Source organism: Rutilus rutilus, assembly GCF_951802725.1.
Source record: "Rutilus rutilus genome assembly, chromosome: 1".
Lineage (NCBI taxonomy): Eukaryota > Metazoa > Chordata > Actinopteri > Cypriniformes > Leuciscidae > Rutilus > Rutilus rutilus.
The window spans coordinates 25,693,737-25,713,940 of NC_140209.1; the positions used below are offsets into that span (position 1 = coordinate 25,693,737).

Sequence of the window (20,204 nt, forward strand, 5' to 3'; positions counted from 1 at the left end):
TTGTACTAGACATGTGGGAAATTAATGTGGGAAAAAATAAATACTCTGAACCATAAGTAGATTTACACAAACTGAGAAAGTCAAAAAGCGTTACTTTGTGCCCCGCTCTCCCCTACTGTTTTACGGCAATCCTTTGGTGCTTTCGCGCTCTGCACTTTCCTTTCTCTCGAGGCATCGACAACACAGCTGACACAGGTAAACACACGTGCTAGAAGAGGTTTTGTTTTGTTTGTTTCTGGTCCCGCTTCGGATGCCACTATGCCATCAAGCGGTATCTCTGGTCGTAATCAGTCCTTCACTGACCAATCAGCGTTCATTAGCAGAATGCTAGCGTGTTATGGGCAACAACAACTCAACCTGTAAGAAATCGAAAGGACATAAGTACTCGTTCATTCAACTTTCTACCTATAACCCATGATGAACTTGCAAAACCTACAATAAATTCTGAGATTTTTCAACGGCAATCAACTTGTGAAAGAGACAAATTTAGCCGACTAGCGCCACAGACTCCCATTCATTTTGCACTCATGGGCGATCGCCCCCAGTGGAACTCTGGTGGAACTACAACCAAAATTCGGTACTCTGACATCACATACGGACTCGCGGCTCGATAAATCACGCTCTTTGCGTTTGTCTTTAAATGTGTTTTTGCTTATCAGGAAACAGCTGATGCTTTCTCCGTGATACACAATTGAGATATAACCATAACTTTTTTTCATTTTGTCAAAAACATTTTTTTTTTTTCTAAATATGAGCAGTCCATTTTGAAACCATAAGGCCTTGACATATAAGACACACACAAGTGCAATTTTCTTTTTAATCATATATATATTGGATTTGACAGTGATGTACACGTGTATATAGGATAAAGTTTAGACTTCCACCATGTAATGATTTTTAACTCTCAAAACATTAATTTGCCATGTGTAATGAATCAAGCAGATCTCATTAATGCTTTTATTTTATTAACATGAATTATTAGTGATGCAGGGAGGAGATGATTAAGTCAAATGTTATATCTTAACAGCAGACAATCAAACAATAAATGAAGAGTGAAATTAATTCACTCATATTCAGGATAAAAATTTCATAAAGAAAAATAAAATTAACAATTAAAATCACTTCTAATCTTTCTAAGTAAACTATAATTAAGACACTCTGAGTGTAATATTTTTAAGTAAAGTTGTTTGAGAGATCTCTCTTTGAAAAGTTCCTCTCTCCGATCTCATTCGAGCAGTCTCGAGAGACAAAGACATATCTTTCTTCTGTGGTTTCACATCGTGGAGAGGGCCATACACACATTGTCTTGTACCCCAAATGTGTCAGAAAGTTGTTAATCTTAATACAATACACAAGACAACTGCTGCACACATCCCTTCTGCAAGATCTTAAGCTGTTATAACATTCGTTTATTACTTTATTCTGAGACATTCGAGCATTTGTTGTCTGTCTATCGGGAACTTAAAGACTTCTGCCCTCATCTAACAGCAAGTACAAAAGTTCACCTGAAGTCAATCAGCTACATTTGAGGCATAAAGATTAATAAAAGTAAATTATTAAACATACATTTTAAATGATAATAATGGCAAACACATCAAAATAATAGTAATGAGAAACACATCAACATGATAATAATGATTTCTTAAAATATGATTACATTTGATTAAATGTTACTTAAGATCTAAATCATTAAATGATAAACATAAGCAAATGGTAAAATCATAAGTAAATGATAAAACATAAGTAAGATATCCTATTTCATCAATTAGTAAACCAGAAAGCTTGAACAACAAGGTGTTTAGTTGATAAACTGATTAGTGTTCCAGGACAGCAAGTCGAACTGTAGGTCTAAATTATTGCTCATCTCAGCTCTTCTCAATCTTGAAAATAACTTTTAAAAGCTCTTTAAGGAAGAAAAGGTTTATTCAACACTTCCCGACTCTTCCTAACCCTCGTTATCCCTATGCACAAGGAATCATGGATCTTCTCCCAGTCCTCCAGCTCAGATCTCCACAGAGCTGCTCTGGAGCGGATGAGCTGAGATTTCTCACTCTTGCTCCCTTTGGCCAGACTTATACTCTCTTTGCAAATAAATAAGACATCGAAGCCAATAAAGAGGGCATTTATACCGATGAATCCAGCTCTAGCAGACTTTGAAAGAGCTAGTGGCGTCCCTTTTGCCAGCTGCCCAATGTCGGGAAGGTCTGCTGCCAGTTTGGGAATGCTACGGGAATTTCGTGTCCCCTGGAGCCCAGCCTTGGTTGCAGTCGCAATCACCTTCTCAGTTTTGAGTATTTTAGCAGCAGAAGCTCCATCTACCAGAGCATCAACACCTTTGGCCAATGATGCAACCCTACGTGCTTCACTAATTGCCTGTTTCATAGCAGTGAAACTAAACCCAGCAGACTTTGATCCAGCTTTAGCAGACTTTAATCCAGCTCTAGTAGACTTTGTTGCAATCCCCTCCTCAGTTTTAACAGCTGAAGCTCCATCTACCAGAGATTCAATACCTCTGCCCAATGCAGAACACAGTCCCAGTTTCCCAGCTGTAATGAAACTAAACCCAGCAGGCCCCTTTAGATGATCCCGTCTACTGGCATGCTCCAGACAGTTTATAATCTTCTCCACATCATTCATATATTGATGGAAAATATTCTGGCTTTTTCTACTATGCCTTTGGTTGACTCCTACTTCAGTGACGCCTGTGACCAAACTATTTGCCCCACTGGTAACCCCCAGACTGACACCTGCTAGAGTGAGACCCAGTGACGCTCCTGCAGTGACGGGGGCCAGAGCAAGACCCACAATGGACAAAACACCCCCTACTATCCCAACCGAACTGCCAGTCACAGTGGAGATACTGGCCCCCTTCTTCATCTTGTCCAGCTGAACTGCACTCTCTTCCAGATCTGACAGACACTTCTCCATTCTAGAGTGACACTGACTGAATAAATCAATGAAGCGCTGAGCATATTCCTGAAAAATGAAAGTCAGCTTTGTGTGCTGGTCCATCCTAGACAATAATAAAAAAGATTTCATTTACAGTCACCTTCACGATGCATGAGTGTGAAGAAAACATCAGATCATAAATATAGGTCTTACCTTATTTTGCATAACAGCTTCAAATGATCAAGCATTTTTTGCATGGAGTCCTCGCTGAAGTTCAAGCTGATCTTCACTACAGGCTGAGCCTTCTTACGTCTGTAGAGAGTTTCAGCAGGATTAACAAAGACTTGTATATTTTTAGACAGGTCTATATTTTAGAGATTATCATAAAAGCAAATAAACTTTCAGAATTCAGATTGAATTATTCCATTCAGTTCGGCCTTTAGGTTATTATGAATAATGAAGATGTTAAATTAACCCCAATCTTACCCTAAAATTTATAATACTTACCTATGAGTACCTTCACACCCCAAATCACTCTCGGATCTGTGAGGGGGGTGGAGGGATGGGGGATACATTTAGAAAAAAAAGTTAATTATTGATCAAATTATGGAACTAAGCCTTCGATTTGATTAATTTAGTAAATGCTAAGTATTAGTATTTTGATAATCTGTATTAACGTGTATATAATCAAAATATATGCTTTAAAAATGAACATTGCATGAATGTCAGTACTAACTTTTTCTCCATTCTCTCACAAATCTGTTTTGTGATTTGTATGTATTTTTCTAATTGAAAGGATAGGGCGTCCAAGTTACTGAGTGAAGGAAGGAAGAAGGTTTCTGCATTTCGTTTAAAGTGGATGAGGAGAGGAGAGGACATTCTTGCAGCTGTGATGACTGATCGCACATGTTCAGGACTCTCATCCTCAGACAAGAAGATCTGTCCAGTGAAGACAAACGGTGAGGTGACTGCGAGATTCTCCACTGCATCCAGGAAGACGTCAAGCTTCTCCAGGCCCTGAAGTGTGTTCTCCAGGACAGCACCCAGTTTCTTCTCCAGCTTCTTATTTATGGACCCAGATTTTACACTATTCTTCAGGAATGCCCCCAATGCCTTTGCTTTATTATTTGAGCGCTTTAGATTGTCAAACTTATGACTGACTTTGTCTGCTTGGTCCTTGATGTCTCTCATCATCTCCAGCTCTTTCTCTCTCTCAAGGGTCCATTTCTGTTGTTCGTCACAGAAGTCCCTCACTGTCTCAGTGTAGTTGAGTGTGTCCACTACATACTCCCACAGGAGCTCCTGTAATTGTTCCCTGCGTTATAGAATCAAAACAGAGCAATTTACGTAGTAACAATGATATTTCATCTCTGAATAAATATGTCTATTCATAATATATAATGCATTTCAAAACAATTTAATCATAACATTTTAATGATTAAAGTGCTTTTTCACTCTACTAAAGCTTAAAAACACCATAATATGTTTGCAGATATTTAGGAAACATGCTAAGTTCACATACTCGTTTCTCTATAGACCTTATGTAGCCCCGCCCTTTTTCAGCGCTGCGCTCGTTGTCTTTTCACTTCCGGTTTTATTTTCACAGCGATCTTGCATATTTATAAATGAACGGCTCGTTTTAAAATCTTCCTGGTCGACTGACATTTGTTAAGACATCTGGTTTAAACATTACAATCCTCATGATAACTTTCGTTAACTTTTTTTAACTTTATATTAAGTAAATTCACTTCAAAAGCTAATTACTCATGGACAGCAATGCCATAAAAATATACAGAGCGACAGCAAAAACTGAAGTTTAGAGACAATATTCTAAAGATGGCGGCACCCTCAATTCTCTGGCACATAAGGTCTATACAACCAGTTATTTTACTTTGAAATGTTTTCGTGTTAGTATGTCTGTTTTTGTTTTGGTCTGTGAGATCTTGCCCACTGCCCTTTTTAGTTCGACACTGGTAAATGGTAAGAGTTAAGAGCCCAACTAATGGAAACACTAGTCACTGTTATGGTGACTTCAAATGAAACACATTAGAGTTAAACCTCTGTTAATTCTCAATAAAACCTTTGTAGACGTCTGACAGAAATAAAGTCAGTCTGGTTAGTAATAAGTGAAGCTGGTAATGCTGTTTGTGGAGTTGTTTAATCCTCCTCTGCTGAGATCTTCACAGATTTAATGTCTTCTTTTCTCTTCAGTTGATTTCATCTGAGGCTGTGGCTGAAATTACTCCATATTTAATATACACAGATTTTGTGGCTACGATATGGTCCAGTTCTGGTTTATTTCTTTGCTCTTGGCAGACATGTGGCATTGCTATGCAGAGGTGTAAAGTCCAGGTTCAGAAAGTAAAAGTCCTCCTCAGTATTTTGTTCCAATCACCTGGATTTGCTAATTCAGACAGGAGAGAGAACTAATTAGTGAAATCAGCTGATTGAGTTTATGGGTGGAATAAACATATGGCAGGACTTTTACTAATACCCCTTTTCCACCAACAAGAACCAGGTGCTGGTTCGGAGCTAGAGCTAGTGCCGGTTCGGAGTTGGTTCGACTGATGAGCCTCCAAAGAACCGGTTTGCTTTTCCACAGGCTAAAAGAGCCAAAGCAGAGCCAGGTCTTATGTCACAGCTACGTCTCATCTTTCTCAGCAACGTTAGCGCGGCGGCGCCAAACACAAACACATCATCAACAATGGACGTTGCTTTGCTATTGATGTTCATGGCTTTTCGGACCTACATCGGCATCCAAACATGGCGGATCCAACGTGTTCGCGCGGCTCTTTGTATTTTCTGCAAAACCGGTTTCGTCCGCGAAGCCCCGTCTAACTTACTCTGGACTTCTGAAGAGGACCAAAGTGCAAGAAAGCAGCTTGTTTCGTCGTCTGACCACTGCTGTTTTTGTTTAATCGCGTCCATTGTGTTTAGCTGCTGTTAGCTCGATTAGCTGCTATTTGAAAATGGCGGTCACAAGTTTCTCTTCAGTCTTGTTGGCCACGGTAACCCCGCCCCCAGCCTCTGACGCAAGCGGTTCTTTCTTGGCTCCGTTCTAGACCCTGCAATGATTTGGTGCTACTTAAGAACCAGTTTTACTGGTTCGGAGCTGGTGCTTTGGTGGTGGAAAAACAAAGAACCGATTTGAAACTAGGCTCTGGCTCCGAACCAGCACCAGCTCTGCCTTGGTGGAAAAGGGGTATCATTGGCCCCTGGATTTCCCACCTCTGCCCTTTATGTTGCATGTTGCTTTATTTAAAGGCAGTTACTGTGTAGTTGCTGATGCATTGATTATCTTTTTGTGAAATTCTAACAATTATCTGCAAGAGGATTGAGTTAAATTGATGTTTAGTTAACTCTTTTAAATTAATTTTATTTTAAGAAACATTATTTTTTTTAGTGGACTCAAATGAAATAAGATCACAGTAAAAATATGAAATGAAAATTGACCAATTTAAAATAATCGGTTTCCTCAAATGAAATTAGTTTACACAGGTTTTAATTCATATTGTAAAGATCACAGTAAAAAACTTTTATTTAGTACATATTATTGTTAGGTTTTACAGTGTAATCTTGTAAATTTACAGGCTTACTGGCAACCAAAATTGCTAGTAAGTTGCTGTAAATGTTACAGCAATTGGTATGACATAACGTCCCAGAAGTGTCTAGACATTATGTGTATTCTCCTCGGTTTTGTTAGTCCAATTGTACAGTTTGATTTGTAGAGCAATGTTCTGTTACTGTGATCTAATGTATATTTCTGTTTGAATATCCCCTTTGTTATGTGTCAGGTATGTTTCAAATTACAGGTGTTATTATTTTGTAATTTGTTAACGTTAATAAAAAAAAAAAAAATAATTCTATACATCTATCTAAAAAAGAAAAACAACAAAAATCTTGCTATGTGTACTGTGCTAGACCAATGGGACTCATCACAGCACTTTTGCATATTGTTGCCCTATTGCTGGATTGATTGCTTCTATTGTTCACCTCATTTGTAAGTTAGTTTGGATAAAAGCGTCTGCTAAATGATTTTTTTTTTTTATTATTATTATTTTTTTTTTTTTTTTTTTTTTGATTGGGACAGTGCATTTTAATGAACATAACATGGAGTACATGCATGTAAAAATGCCGGATTATAGCCAAGGGCTAATTTCCATCCGTAGTCCCACAGGCTAGGATCACACAGCTCATAAAACATTGCAAAATAAGATTTACATCTACAGTCAATTCATAAATTAGCTAAATCCTATATACAATATTCACACAAGACTACATTCAACTTCTCAAACACTCATCCATATACACATTACAACGTAAAACTATTTAAAAAAGGATAAAACATACATACTAATGTGTGCAGCTTTGATTTGCCCATAGCCATTTTTTCAGCTGGACTTCAAACGAGCTATATGTAGTACATTCTCTTAGTGTTAGAGGAAGACTATTCCACAGGTTCCCACCCCGGACAGACAGGACCATCTGACCGAAGGTGGTACGCCTGTGAGGTATTATCAAGGCTTGTGTGGTCCTCAGAGAATTTTCTTTGGATTTAATAAAGTCCTTCAGAGGTGGCGGAGCGAGGGAGTGAAGGACCTTATATATCAGACAGGCCATTTTCAAGTTAATCAAATTTTGAAAATCTAATAATCTATGTTTTTTTAGCACTTGACAGTGATGGTGGGATAGCGTTTTTTTTATCTAATGTTTTTAATGCCTTTTTATATAGACTTTCTATGGGTTTAAGTGTTGTGGGGCAAGCAAGAGACCAGATAGTCAAACAGTAATCAAAATGAGAAATAATCATTGAATAAAAATATGTTTTAGCAGCACCCATAGTTAAATTATTTCCAATGTGCCAAAAATTTTGAAGATTAAATTTGACAACCTTTGCTACTTTTTTTACATGACTTTTGAAGCAAAGTGTTGAATCAAGGACTACCCCAAGGTATTTGAATTCTGAGACCAGGTGAAGTTCCTCTCCATTCAGGAAGACATTTGATCTGCTTACTTCGACGTGGCGTTTTAAGTACATGCACACAGTTTTTCTGGTGTTCAACATGAGGCATGAATTCTTGAGCCAGTCCTGCACATAAGATACACTGTAAAAAAAATCCTAATTTTACAGAAAATAACTGATTTTTTTACGATCATTTTCTTTCATTTTAAATTGTACTCAAAACACTGTAAAATTACAAATAATATCTGTAAAATATAAATTCAGCTGTTATTTTAGGTATTGTGACATTAATGACAAATTACAGTAATTCACACTTTTTATACAGAATATTTGTTGTATTTTTCATACAGTATTTTTTCTGTTTTCTTAAATTATATAAAAATGTATGTAAAATTACAAATATAATCTGTAATTTAACAGAAAGAAAACAGTTAAATGATAAAATGGTCAAATGACTGTCAGCTCCCCAAAAAACTGTAAAACATCCTAAATTAAATAAACTGAAAAACACTGTTATTTTACCGGTATTTCCTGAATAATCACGATCAAAAACCTTCATTGTAAAAAAAAACGTAAAAAAAGGGTCAAATGACTGGCAGCTGCGGCTGCCAAACAAAAACCCTAAAATTAAAGTAAAATATGCTAATTTAAATAAATTGTAAAAAACTTTAAAATAAATTTGATGTCACCATGATTGAGATTAGTGTCTGCTTTAGTTGGGCTCATGACTTCAATTTTTCACTTATGTTATTCTTTGGCTGCTTTTACTGTGTATTTCATGCACATTTGTTATAGCAATAAAAGCTGGAGAAAATTTCAGATGATTTTGGTCGTTCTTTGATGATGTCATCATATGATGGCTTGATTCTCTGATATGACAGTCAAAAATATGAATATATTAGCTTAGATTACATGTAGAAGGAATTTAGCTTTTTTTACAAAGTCTATAATGTCATAATTTCTCACATGCATATAATTTTTTAAAATCGTAATAATTCAGGAAATAGCTGTAAAATAACTGTTTTTCTGTAAAACATTAAAGGAAAATTTCTGTAAAAGTTTTTTGCACTTCTAAAATAGGATATTTTACTTTATTTTTACGGTTTTTGTTTGACAGCCGCAGCTGACAGCTTTAAAATAAATTTGATATCACCATGATTGAGATCAGTGTCTGCTTTAGTTGGGCTCATGACCCGTGAGTTTGTAACATTAGTTTTCTCTGGCTGCTTTAACTGTGTATTTAATATACATTTGTTATTGCAATAAATGCAGGAGAAATATCAGATGATCTTGATCATTCATAAGTGATGATCTGGTTCACTGATATGACAGCCAAATATTTGAATATTTTAGTTTAGATTACATAATATGTAGATTGAGTTTAGCTTTATACAAACTCTATAATGTCATAATTTCTCACATGATCCTTGGCAACAATATTGCAATAAACTGAAATTTAAAAAGATATGTATTATATGGAAAAAGTTTTGAGCTGGTTGAATTTTTTTTTTTTTTTGTAGTATAGACATCAAGAATCAACATATGAATCTCAACAATGGTGACAACCAACAAAGCCTTTTTGTGACTTTATAGTAGTTCAGATTTTTTTTTTCGTTGTCACCATTGTTGCGATTCATACGCTGATTATTGATGTCTGAGTGAGTCTATATAATCCTGTCAAAACATTTTCTGTATAATGACATCATAAAATCTGAGTATCAGATTGAGTAGCACTGCAGGAATCTTCTATAGCAGTTTTGTCAGGCAAAAATTAACAACTAATATTTAATTACTTAATCAGATTTACACTTCAGGTGGTATCAATGATGCAGGACACTACATGATGTCTATTATCACTAAAAGGAGACCAACATCATCTGATCTGAGTTTCTCTTGGATTCCTACCATAACTAATATGCATCAAAGACACACAGTTAAAGCAGCCTGAGAAAATTTAAGTTAAACACTAAAAGGTCAAGAGCCCAACTAAAGCAAACACTGATCTCCATCATGGTGACATCAAACTTTATTTCTTTTCAATAAAACTTCTACTTCTAAACCTCTGTTAATTCTCAATAAGAATGTTAGTATGAAAGAAATAAAGTCTGGATTGTAATAAGTGAAGATGCTGAGATCCTGATAGTGTTTAATGTTCTGTTGGGGTTTAAAGTGTTTCTGTATGGTGTGTTTTGTGTGTCACCATTGTGTTGAAGAGTAGAGCCTGAGCTTCAGTCCAGGATGAGCACAGACACACTGATGATATGCTGCATGTTGCTTTATTTAACTGACAGTAACTGTGTAGTTGCTGATGCAGTGACGTATAGTCACAGCAAATCATGCATATAATTAACTGCATGTTTTTCAGTAAAAAATCAGAAAAAAATGTGAATTAACTGTGTTTTAACTAGGGCTGGGCGATTTAAATCGCGATATTGTTATGCGCATCTCATCAGTAAAGCCGGTTCCTTGATTAGTAGTAAATCGCCATCACCTGCTTTCAGATGAAGCGGCATTTACTACAAAGAGCCGAAGTTAACTGACAAGCTGAGCCAAATCACATCAATATCGCGGACGTATCGCCAGCGATATTTAATGCGATATGGCTCAGCTTGTCAGTTAACTACGGCTCTTTGTACACAGCGAAACATCCACTGTTAAATTAACACTCCTGGGAGTGTATGAGTCCACACTCAAGAGTGTTTAAGTTAATGAGATAACTAAGTGATTAATTTAGTGATGATTGAGCATTATTGAAGACACCTGGTGTTAACAAGTAGAATCGCTGAAGGAGAAAATCGCAAATTGTAAGTTACCATTATTGTGATGGGTAGTTGCTTTAGTTGGGCTCTGACCCTTTTATATGTTCTTTAGAATTGGTTTGGCTGTTGTAACTGAGTTAAAACTGCCAATTGAACAGAGAATAAATTGTGATCTGATGGTGTTGGTTATATTATGACAATCATCATTTGAAGTTGATCACTGAACTCTTTAAATTCCTTCTTTCTGACTTCAATTTATATTGTTGGTTTCAGCATAATTGTGAATCTGAATAATTGGTCAGAATTTTTTTATGTAATTTAAAGGATTTCTTAAAAGATGTTTAAAAAAGAAAATAGTTTCTTAGGCACACACAGATGTCAAGATTCAGTCTATGCATCTCAACAATGGTGAGGAGCAGAATATTCAATGAGGAAAAGTAAATTACATAGACAATTCAGATCATAATTTATTCATACCGCAATGCATGATGGGAGCCATTAATGAGTTGTGATTGGTGGCAGCCACTGCAACATGCTTTATTATTGTCACCATTGTTGAGATTCACAGGCTGATTATTGATGTCTGTGTTTTAAATCACTTTATCTAAATGTCTTTTTGATCAGAACAATGTTTATTAAATTTAAATTATAAGTAGAGTACTGATAATCATAGGCTGAAGAATCACAAAACTGCTGCTAACAAGTTAAGCCAAACTATCTCAATATGTTTCCTTTTTCAGATCACAGCATGATTGTCAAAACGTAGCCAACACTGTAAGATAACATTTTACTTTGTTCAGTTAACTGTTATAAATCAATAACAGCAGACAAACAACAGTAAATTTTAAACTAATCATAAATTGGTCTAGAGCCCAACTAAAGCAAACACCCATCACCTTAATGGTAACTTACAATTTGTGATTTGCTCCTTCAGTGATTCTGCTTGTTAACATCAGGTGTCTTCAATAATGCTCAATCATCACTAAATTAATCACTTAATTATTTCCTCAGCCCTAAATGCCGCTTCATCTGAAAGCAGGTGAGGGCGATTTACTACTAATCAAGGAACCGGCTTTACTGACGAGATGCGCATAACAATCTCACGATTTAAATCGCCCAGCCCTAGTTTTAACTGTGTGTTTCTGTTAAAAAAGATTAATGAAGATTTCTGTAAAAGTATTTTCCACTTATTTAAATTAGGATATTTTACATTAATTTTACGGTTTTTGTATGGTAGCCATTGCTGACAGTCATTTGACTGTTTTTTATGGGATTTTTTTACAATGAAGGTGTTTGATCGTAATAATTCAGGAAATAGCTGTAAAAAAACACTGTTTTTCCGTAAAACATTTAAGGAAAATTTCTGTAAAAGTTTTTTGCACTTAATTTAAATTAGGATATTTTACTTTATTTTTACGGTTTTTGTTTGGCAGCCGTAGCTGACAGTCAATGACTGTTTTTTTACAATTTTATTTTTTACAGTGTATGGCAGCTGTGAGATCAGCAGCTGCTTGTTGGATGGTTTTTTCTTGAGTGTAAATTACTGCGTCATCCGCATACATCTGCGAGAAGACGTTTGGACATGAATTTGGTAGGTTATTGATAAAAAGAGAGAACAGAACCGGCCCAAGAACAGACCCCTGCGGGACACCAACTCCAGAATCTAAACAAGGAGATTTGACACCATCTACTACCACGTACTGTTTCCTGTGGGACAGGTAGGATTTAAACCATAAAAGTGCTTGATAAGTAGGGCTGGGCGATTTAAATCGCGATATTGTTATGCGCATCTCGTCAGTAAAGCCGGTTCCTTGATTTAGTAGTAAATCACCATCACCTGCTTTCAGATGGAGCGGCATTTAGGGCTGAGGAGATAATTAAGTGATTCATTTAGTGATGATTGAGCATTATTGAAGACACCTGATGTTAACAAGCAGAATCACTGAAGAAGAAAATCACAAATTGTAAGTTACCATTAAGGTGATGGGTGTTTGCTTTAGTTGGGCTCTAGACCATTATATGTTTACTTTAATTACTGTTGTTTGTCTGCTGTTATTGATTTAAAACAGTTAAATGAACAAAGTAAAATGTTATCTTATAGTGTTGGTTATGTTTTGACATAAACATACTGTGATCTGACAAGTGAAACATATTAAGATAGTTTGGTTTAACTTGTTAGCAGAAGTTTTGTGATTCTTCAGCCTATGATTATCAGGACTTTGCTTATTATTCAAAATATTTAATAAACATTGCTCTGATCAAAAAGACGTTCAGACATCAATAATCAGCCTGTGAATCTCAACAATGGTGACAATAATAAAGCATGTTGCAGTGGCTGCCACCAATCACAACTCATTAATGGCTCCCATCATGCATTGCGGTATGAATAAATTATGATCTGAATTGACTATGACTCTATGTAATTTACTTTTCCTCATTGAATATTCTGCTCCTCACCATTGTTGAGATGCATAGACTGAATCTTGACATCTGTGTGTGCCTAAAATAATGATTTTTCTTTTAAAAACTTTTAAGAAATTATTTATATTATATCAAAAATTCTGGCCATTTATTCAGATTCACAGTTATGCTGTAACCAACAACATAAATCGAATTCAGTAAGAAGGATCTTAATGAACTCAGTGATCAAGTTCAAATGATGATTGTCATAATATATCCAACACAGATCACTTTTTATTCTTTGTTCAACTGGCAGTTTTAACTCAAATACAACCGTCAAACAAAATCTAAAGTAGCAAACACATGAAAGGCTCAGAGCCCAACTAAAGCAAACACCCATCACAATAATGGTAACTTACAATTTGTGATTTTCTCCTTCAGCGATTCTACTTGTTAACATCAGGTGTCTTCAATAATGCTCAATCATCACTAAATTAATCACTTAGTTATCTCATTAACTTAAACACTCTTGAGTGTGGACTCATACACTCCCAGGGGTGTTAATTTAACACTGGAGGTTTTGCTGTGTACAAAGAGCCGTAGTTAACTGACAAGCTGAGCCATATCGCATTAAAAATCGTTGGCGATACGTCCGCGATATTGATGTGATTTGGCTCAGCTTGTCAGTTAACTACGGCTCATTGTAGTAAATGCCGCTTCATCTGAAAGCAGGTGATGGCGATTTACTACTTATCAAGGAACCGGCATTACTGATGAGATGCGCATAACAATATCGCGATTTAAATCGCCCAGCCCTACTGATAAGAGATGTTAAATTGAGTCAACCTGTATAATAAAATCTGATGGTTACAGAGTCAAAGGCTTTCTTCAAATCTAAGAAGACTGCCCCGACACAAGGACTCTTGTCAAGCAGACCTTTTATGTTTTCTGTTAACACACACAGGGCACTATCGGTGGAGTGATGGGTCCGAAAACCGAACTGTAATGGATGTAGTGAAGGTTGGACATTTTCCAGATGAGCCGTCAACTGTCTGACTACCCACTTCTCTGCTATTTTTGATATAACGGGAAGTATGCTGATAGGTCTATAATTAGACATGTCTGTTGTAGCACCTGATTTAAGTATTGGTGTCACTGCAGCCACTTTCCAATCTGCAGGGACTATAGAATGGTTAAAGGACTTATTAAGAAGATGGGTTATTGGACGTATTAGATGATCCTTGTACTCTTTAAAAAAAATGTGTATTAAGGCCAAATGCATCAAGAGCTTTTGAATTTTTCATGGCAACAATAATTTTTGTTACTTCATAGTCTGAGATTTCAGTGATTTTGAATACAGGCTGATGTAGATCAGAGACATTGTCAGAACACAGAGATGATTCAAAATGCTACGTAATCTCTTTCACAGAATTTATAAAGAAACTGTTAAAATTAGTGGCTATGGAAAATGGATCTTTAATAATCGAGTCATTAATTTGAAGCTCTATTTCCTTATTGTTTTTATTTAGATGTCGACCAAGCAGTTTGTTTAGGTTTTGTACTAAACTAATATAAATACTAATTTTCCATTGCCGTTTGCATTCTCTATTAATTTAATGAAAAAATTCGCTTTGGCCTGTCTCAGACTCTGTGTTACCTTATTTCTCATTATGGGTAAACCTTTGACGCATTGACAACAGGCATTGAATTTACATTTGATTAAATGTAATAACAATCTTAATTCACATTAAAAATAGAGATTAAATTTGTGTTGATTTTTTTTCTCCGTTTGATCACATTCTGACTTGGCTTTTTGTTTTGGACGTTACTTTGTGTAATTACAGCCTAAAAAGTATGGGGAAAAAATATTTGAACTAATCTCAAGATAACAAATAATAAAGTACCCACCTGGTGTCCATCGTAGCCTATTTCAGAGTAGTCTGCGGATGGTTAGCTCTGGTGATGAAGCTTGTCAAACTGAGTGGAGAAGGCAAGAGGGAAATCTTTTGTTTTTGCTCTAGGCAGAGGTTTAAGTTTCATTTTCTTTTTCTTTGTTCCACCGCTCAGCACAGAGGTACAAAGTACAAAGTAACAAATTAAGTGTTGTTTTTGTAGGTACAAATTGAGTTAGACATTACCATACACTGTAAAAAATAAAAATTGTAAAAAAACGGTCAATGACTGTCAGCTATGGCTGCCAAACAAAAACCGTAAAACTAAAGTAAAATATCCTATTTTAAATAAGTGCAAAATACTTTTACATAAATTTTCCTTAAATGTTTTATAGAAAAACACTGTTATTTTGCAGCTATTTCCTGAATTATTACGATCAAACACCTTCATTGTAAAAGAATCCCATAAAAAAACAGTCAAATGACTGTCAGCAATGGCTACCATACAAAAACCGTAAAATTAATGTAAAATATCCTAATTTAAAAAAGTGCAAAATACTTTTACAGAAATCTTCATTCATCTTTTTTAACAGAAACACACAGTTAAAACACAGTTAATTCACATTTATTTTCTGAATTTTTCACTGAAAAAACATGCAGTTAATTATATGCATGATTTGCTGTGACTATACGTCACTGCATCAGCAACTACACAGTTACTGTCTGTTAAATAAAGCAACATGCAGCATATCATCAGTGTTTCTCTGCTCATTCTGGACTGAAGCTCAGGCTCTACTCTTCAACACAATGGTGACACACAAAACACACCATACAGAAACACTTTAAAATTGTTCAAAACACATAAATAACTCCTTTATTGTGGATTTATCCTGCAATGAACTTGTAAGGCATATTTTGATGTAGGGCTGGGCGATATATATCGTGAGATTGTTATGCGCATCTCATCAGTAAAGCCGGTTCCAGAGAATGTCTAATATGGCGAGAAGTTTCACTCTCACTACACTTCCGGCTTCTGAACTGGTTGCAGTTCCACTCTGATTCCATATGAGGGCGCTCACAGGACGAGTGCAGAATGAATGGAGGTCAATGGCGGTATACCCCTCAAAATCCACTTTTCTCAGGATATAATTTTTTGTCTAGTAATTTGAATGTTGTATTCGAAAGGAGATGCAAAGAAATTACACATTGCTGGGTGTTAGAATTTTTAGAGTCACTTATTTGCTTTAAAAAAGTCTTTCAAAATGTCAATGACGTCAGAATGCTGACGTCATTAGCAGAATGCTAGCGTGTTATGGGCAACAACAACTCAACCTGTAAGAAATCAAAACGACAAAAGTACTCGTTCATTCAACTTTCGACCTAAAACCCATGTTGAACTTGCAAAATCTACAATCACATCTGAGATTTCTCAACGGCAATCGGGTGAAAGAGACAAATTTAGCCATCTAGCCCCATTGACTCCCATTCATTTTGCACTCATGGCGAGCGCCCCCAGTGGAACTCTGGTGGTACTACAACCAAAATTCGGTACAATAGGGCTTAATAGGGAGTGGACAGGCTCTCCGTAGACGGGCTCTGCCGGTTCCTTGATTAGTAGTAAATCGCCATCACCTGCTTTCAGATGGAGCGGCATTTACTACAAAGAGCCGTAGTTAACTGACAAGCTGAGCCATATCGCATTAATATCGCGGACGTATCGCCAGCGATAATTAATGCGATATGGCTCAGCTTGTCAGTTAACTACGGCTCTTTGTACGCAGCAAAAACTCCAGTGTTAAATTAACACTCCTGGGAGTGTATGAGTCCACACTCAAGAGTGTTAAAGTTAATAAGATAATTAAGTGATTAATTTTGTGATGATTGAACATTATTTAAGACACCTGATGTTAACAAGCAGAATCACTGAAGGAGAAAATCACAAATTGTAAGTTACCGTTATGACGATCAATGGTTGCTTTAGTTGGACTCTTGACCCTTATATTATTAGCTTTAGATTTTATTTGTCTGCTGTTTCTGAACTTTAATCACCAGTTGAACAAAGAAAAAGTGATCTGATGGTGTTGGTTATATTATGACAATTATCATTTGAACTTGATCACTGAACTCATTAAAATCCTTCTTTCTGACTTCGATTTATGTTGTTGGTTAATGAATCTGCATAAATGCCCAGAATTTTTGATATATTAAGGATTTCTTTAAAGTTGTTTAAAAAAAAAAACGTTCTTTTAGGCACACACAGATGTCAAGATTCAGTCTATGCATCTCAACAATGGTGAGGAGCAGAATATTCAAATAGAAAAAAAAAAGTAAATTACATAGACAATTCAGATCATAATTTATTCATACCGCAATGCATGATGGGAGCCATTAATGAGTTGTGATTGGTGGCAGCCACTGTAACATGCTTTATTATTGTCACCATTGTTGAGATTCACAGGCTGATTATTGATGTCTGTGTTTTAAATGAATTTATTTGAATGTCTTTTGATCAGAACAATGTTTACTAAATATTTTGAATTATAAGTAAAATACTGATAATCATAGTCTGAAGAATCACTAAGCTGCTGCTAACAAGTTAAACCAAACTATCTCAATAAGTTTCCTTTTTCAGATCACAGCATGATTATGTCAAAACATAACCAATACTATAACATAACATTTTACTTTGTTCATTTAACTGCTATAAATCAATAACAACAGACAAACAACAGTAAATATTAAAGTAAACATTTAATGGTCTAGAGCCCAACTAAAGCAAACACCCATCACCTTAATGGTAACTTACAATTTGTGATTTTCTCCATCAGTGATTCTGCTTGTTAACATCAGGTGTCTTCAATAATGCTCAATAGTCACTTAATTAATCACTTAATTATCTACTCAGCCCTAAATGCCGCTTCATCTGAAAGCAGGTGATGGTGATTTACTACTAATCAAGGAACCGGCTTTACTGACGAGATGCGCATAACAATCTCACGATATATATCGCACAGCCCTATTTTGATGTGTGTTTGGCGTCGAGTGTGTTCTGTTATATCGAGTTATTTTGACTTTGTATTACGAGACACAATCGTAATGAATTTGTGCATCGTTTTGTGTTTTATGTAGAACTGATTTATTCTATGTGAAGTGAAACCCCTATTTACACGTTTATATCTCCATTGTGAAGGAAATGTGTATAAAATATAATGTTATAATGTGTTTTATGGATTAATTGCTTTATTCATGTAGAATTGTGCATGTTCACCACTAGGTGGTGATGTTTCCCTTTCTATTGAATTTAATTTAATTGTTCTTTTTCATTGAGTTGATTTGTGATTAATTCACTGAAACTGTTTTAGAATTGTCAATCTGCAAAATTGTACTCATACGATCAAAGAAAAAAAAAAAGGAAAAGATTAAAAAGAAAGAGTACTGTTTTAAATAAATAGCAGAGATAACGAGATATGCTGTGGGGTGGAACTGATTTATTCTCTGTGAAGTGAAACCCCTATTTCCACGTTTATATCTCCATTGTGCAGACTGCCCAGGCAACACGTCACACTAGACTGGCTTTTCGTTGTTTTTTTTTTGTTGTTTTTTTTTTTTTTATCATGAAGCACGCTGTGATTTATTCCTAAGTGACTTAGGCCTATATAGCCTAATGTTTATTAATTTTTCTACCCCAGAACGGAAAATGAAAAGTCAAGCTGAATTCTTGTTTTTCATTTCTTTCTTTTTTTTCTTCTTTTTTTTTTTGGAAAAACTACTTTCAATATTAAATCTCCCCCCTCCCCCCTCTCTTGAACATATATACAATATAAAACAACCTAAAAAAAGATGTTTGTCACTTTAAAAAATGTTTGCTTGATACACATATAGTTATATTACATTAAAAAGGAAACCCTAGCATTCAAGTGACCTATTTACATTTAAATCCTTAAAAAGGAAACAAGTCAATTTGTCAACTTAATGTGAAAAATGTGATCTGATTATTTATTTTTTATTATTATTAAATCTTAAATCTTTTAGATTTTACAAGAGACCTCTACAGTCACCTCGGGGTGGGGATCATGTTTGTGATTTCACTCCTTTATCACATTTGTAACTGGCTAACACTCTAACTGAGATTAAGTCAAATTTGACTAACCTGAAGTGAATCTGGATTCCAAACAGCAAACGAAGGTTCTCTGCTGAATATCATACAACAGTAATGTCTTGAATCCTTAAATCACCTGAGTGATGTAAGCCATTGTATCTGCATGTGTTACTCTGCTACAGTCTATGGTAAACTGTGTAAGTCTGTCTTAAATACTTTAATTAATTTATGCGAATCTACATGTCAGCCAATCAGAGGTGATCTGTAGGCTACTGCCTTCCAGTAAATCACATGACATTAAAGAAACTTCATGTTATGAAACTTAATGTTTTAGTAGGGAACTTGGACCTTGGTTTATGGTCAATTATTATTACCGGTAGTTCAGCTATTGCAACAGTGTTTTATCATTTGCTTGTACGAGAACTCTAAAAAGAGATGTTAAAAATGACACGTTTTGTTGAAAGCAAAAAAAAAAAAGCAAAAGGGGCAGATGTAAAAATATTAACCATTTAATCAATAGTCGAATACAGAATTAATGTGCACACAAAGTACAAGACAATGTTTCAAGCTCTGGACAGACTCACTGTACTGACTGACACATGTTGTGTAGATTTTAACACATGCAGTGTGTGTGCTCAGGGACATCACATGTTGTGTAGATTTTAAAGGGGTCATATAATGGTACATGCACTTTTACAAGTTGATTGTACTGAAATGTGTGTTGGCAGTGCCTGTACACAACCATCATAAAATGATAAAAATCCATCCAGTGTTTTTTTTTTAAAATCTCCTTATATGTTCTACACTCTCTAATCAAGCCGTTCGATTTTGTGACGTCGGACGCCCCTTCCACGATTGTGATTGACAGCAGCGTTTCAACATAGACCCGCCCTCGCTCGTGATTGAGCTGTCTGTCATTATAGTGCTTTGGGGAGACCGGGGATGGTTGTAACACGGGTCAGTTGTAACAATTCCAATCTGTCCAATCAGGAACTAGTTACAAATCACCTGATTCACTTCGCACACGCTCAGTTTAGTTCGTATTCCACATGTGATAAAGTAGAGCCCTGTGGCTGACACAGCACATGTTAGAGTGGAAAAAACAATTTTGAGATAAGAAAGTTACTTTTTTAACTTTTTTTGTTTTTGTTATGGGAATTTCTGCTTTGTAGTTAAACTCATCAAACTTTTATTATGTTTAT

The 20,204-nt window shown here is 35.6% G+C and overlaps 1 protein-coding gene across 1 annotated transcript; it reads right to left on the bottom strand.

The window, feature by feature from the left end:
- Positions 1–247: 247 nt before the first annotated feature.
- Positions 248–19,187, bottom strand: LOC311277357 (uncharacterized protein). Its single transcript, XM_084387651.1, has 6 exons — positions 19,054–19,187; positions 14,920–14,988; positions 3,626–4,204; positions 3,397–3,432; positions 3,103–3,201; positions 248–3,013 (listed from the first exon to the last, which is right to left on the bottom strand). Exons 2-6 carry the CDS (start codon positions 14,928–14,930, stop codon positions 1,906–1,908), a joined length of 1,833 nt encoding a protein of 610 aa, XP_084243777.1. The 5' UTR covers positions 14,931–14,988; positions 19,054–19,187; the 3' UTR covers positions 248–1,905.
- Between the last annotated feature and the right edge of the window lie 1,017 nt (positions 19,188–20,204).

Excerpts from the sequence above, each read along its gene's own strand:
- LOC311277357 (XM_084387651.1), bottom strand. Across the intron at positions 3,202-3,396 it reads GGGTGTGAAGGTACTCATAG|ACGTAAGAAGGCTCAGCCTG; the intron begins GTAAGTATTATA and ends AACTCTCTACAG. Across the intron at positions 3,014-3,102 it reads AAGCTGTTATGCAAAATAAG|GATGGACCAGCACACAAAGC; the intron begins GTAAGACCTATA and ends ATTATTGTCTAG.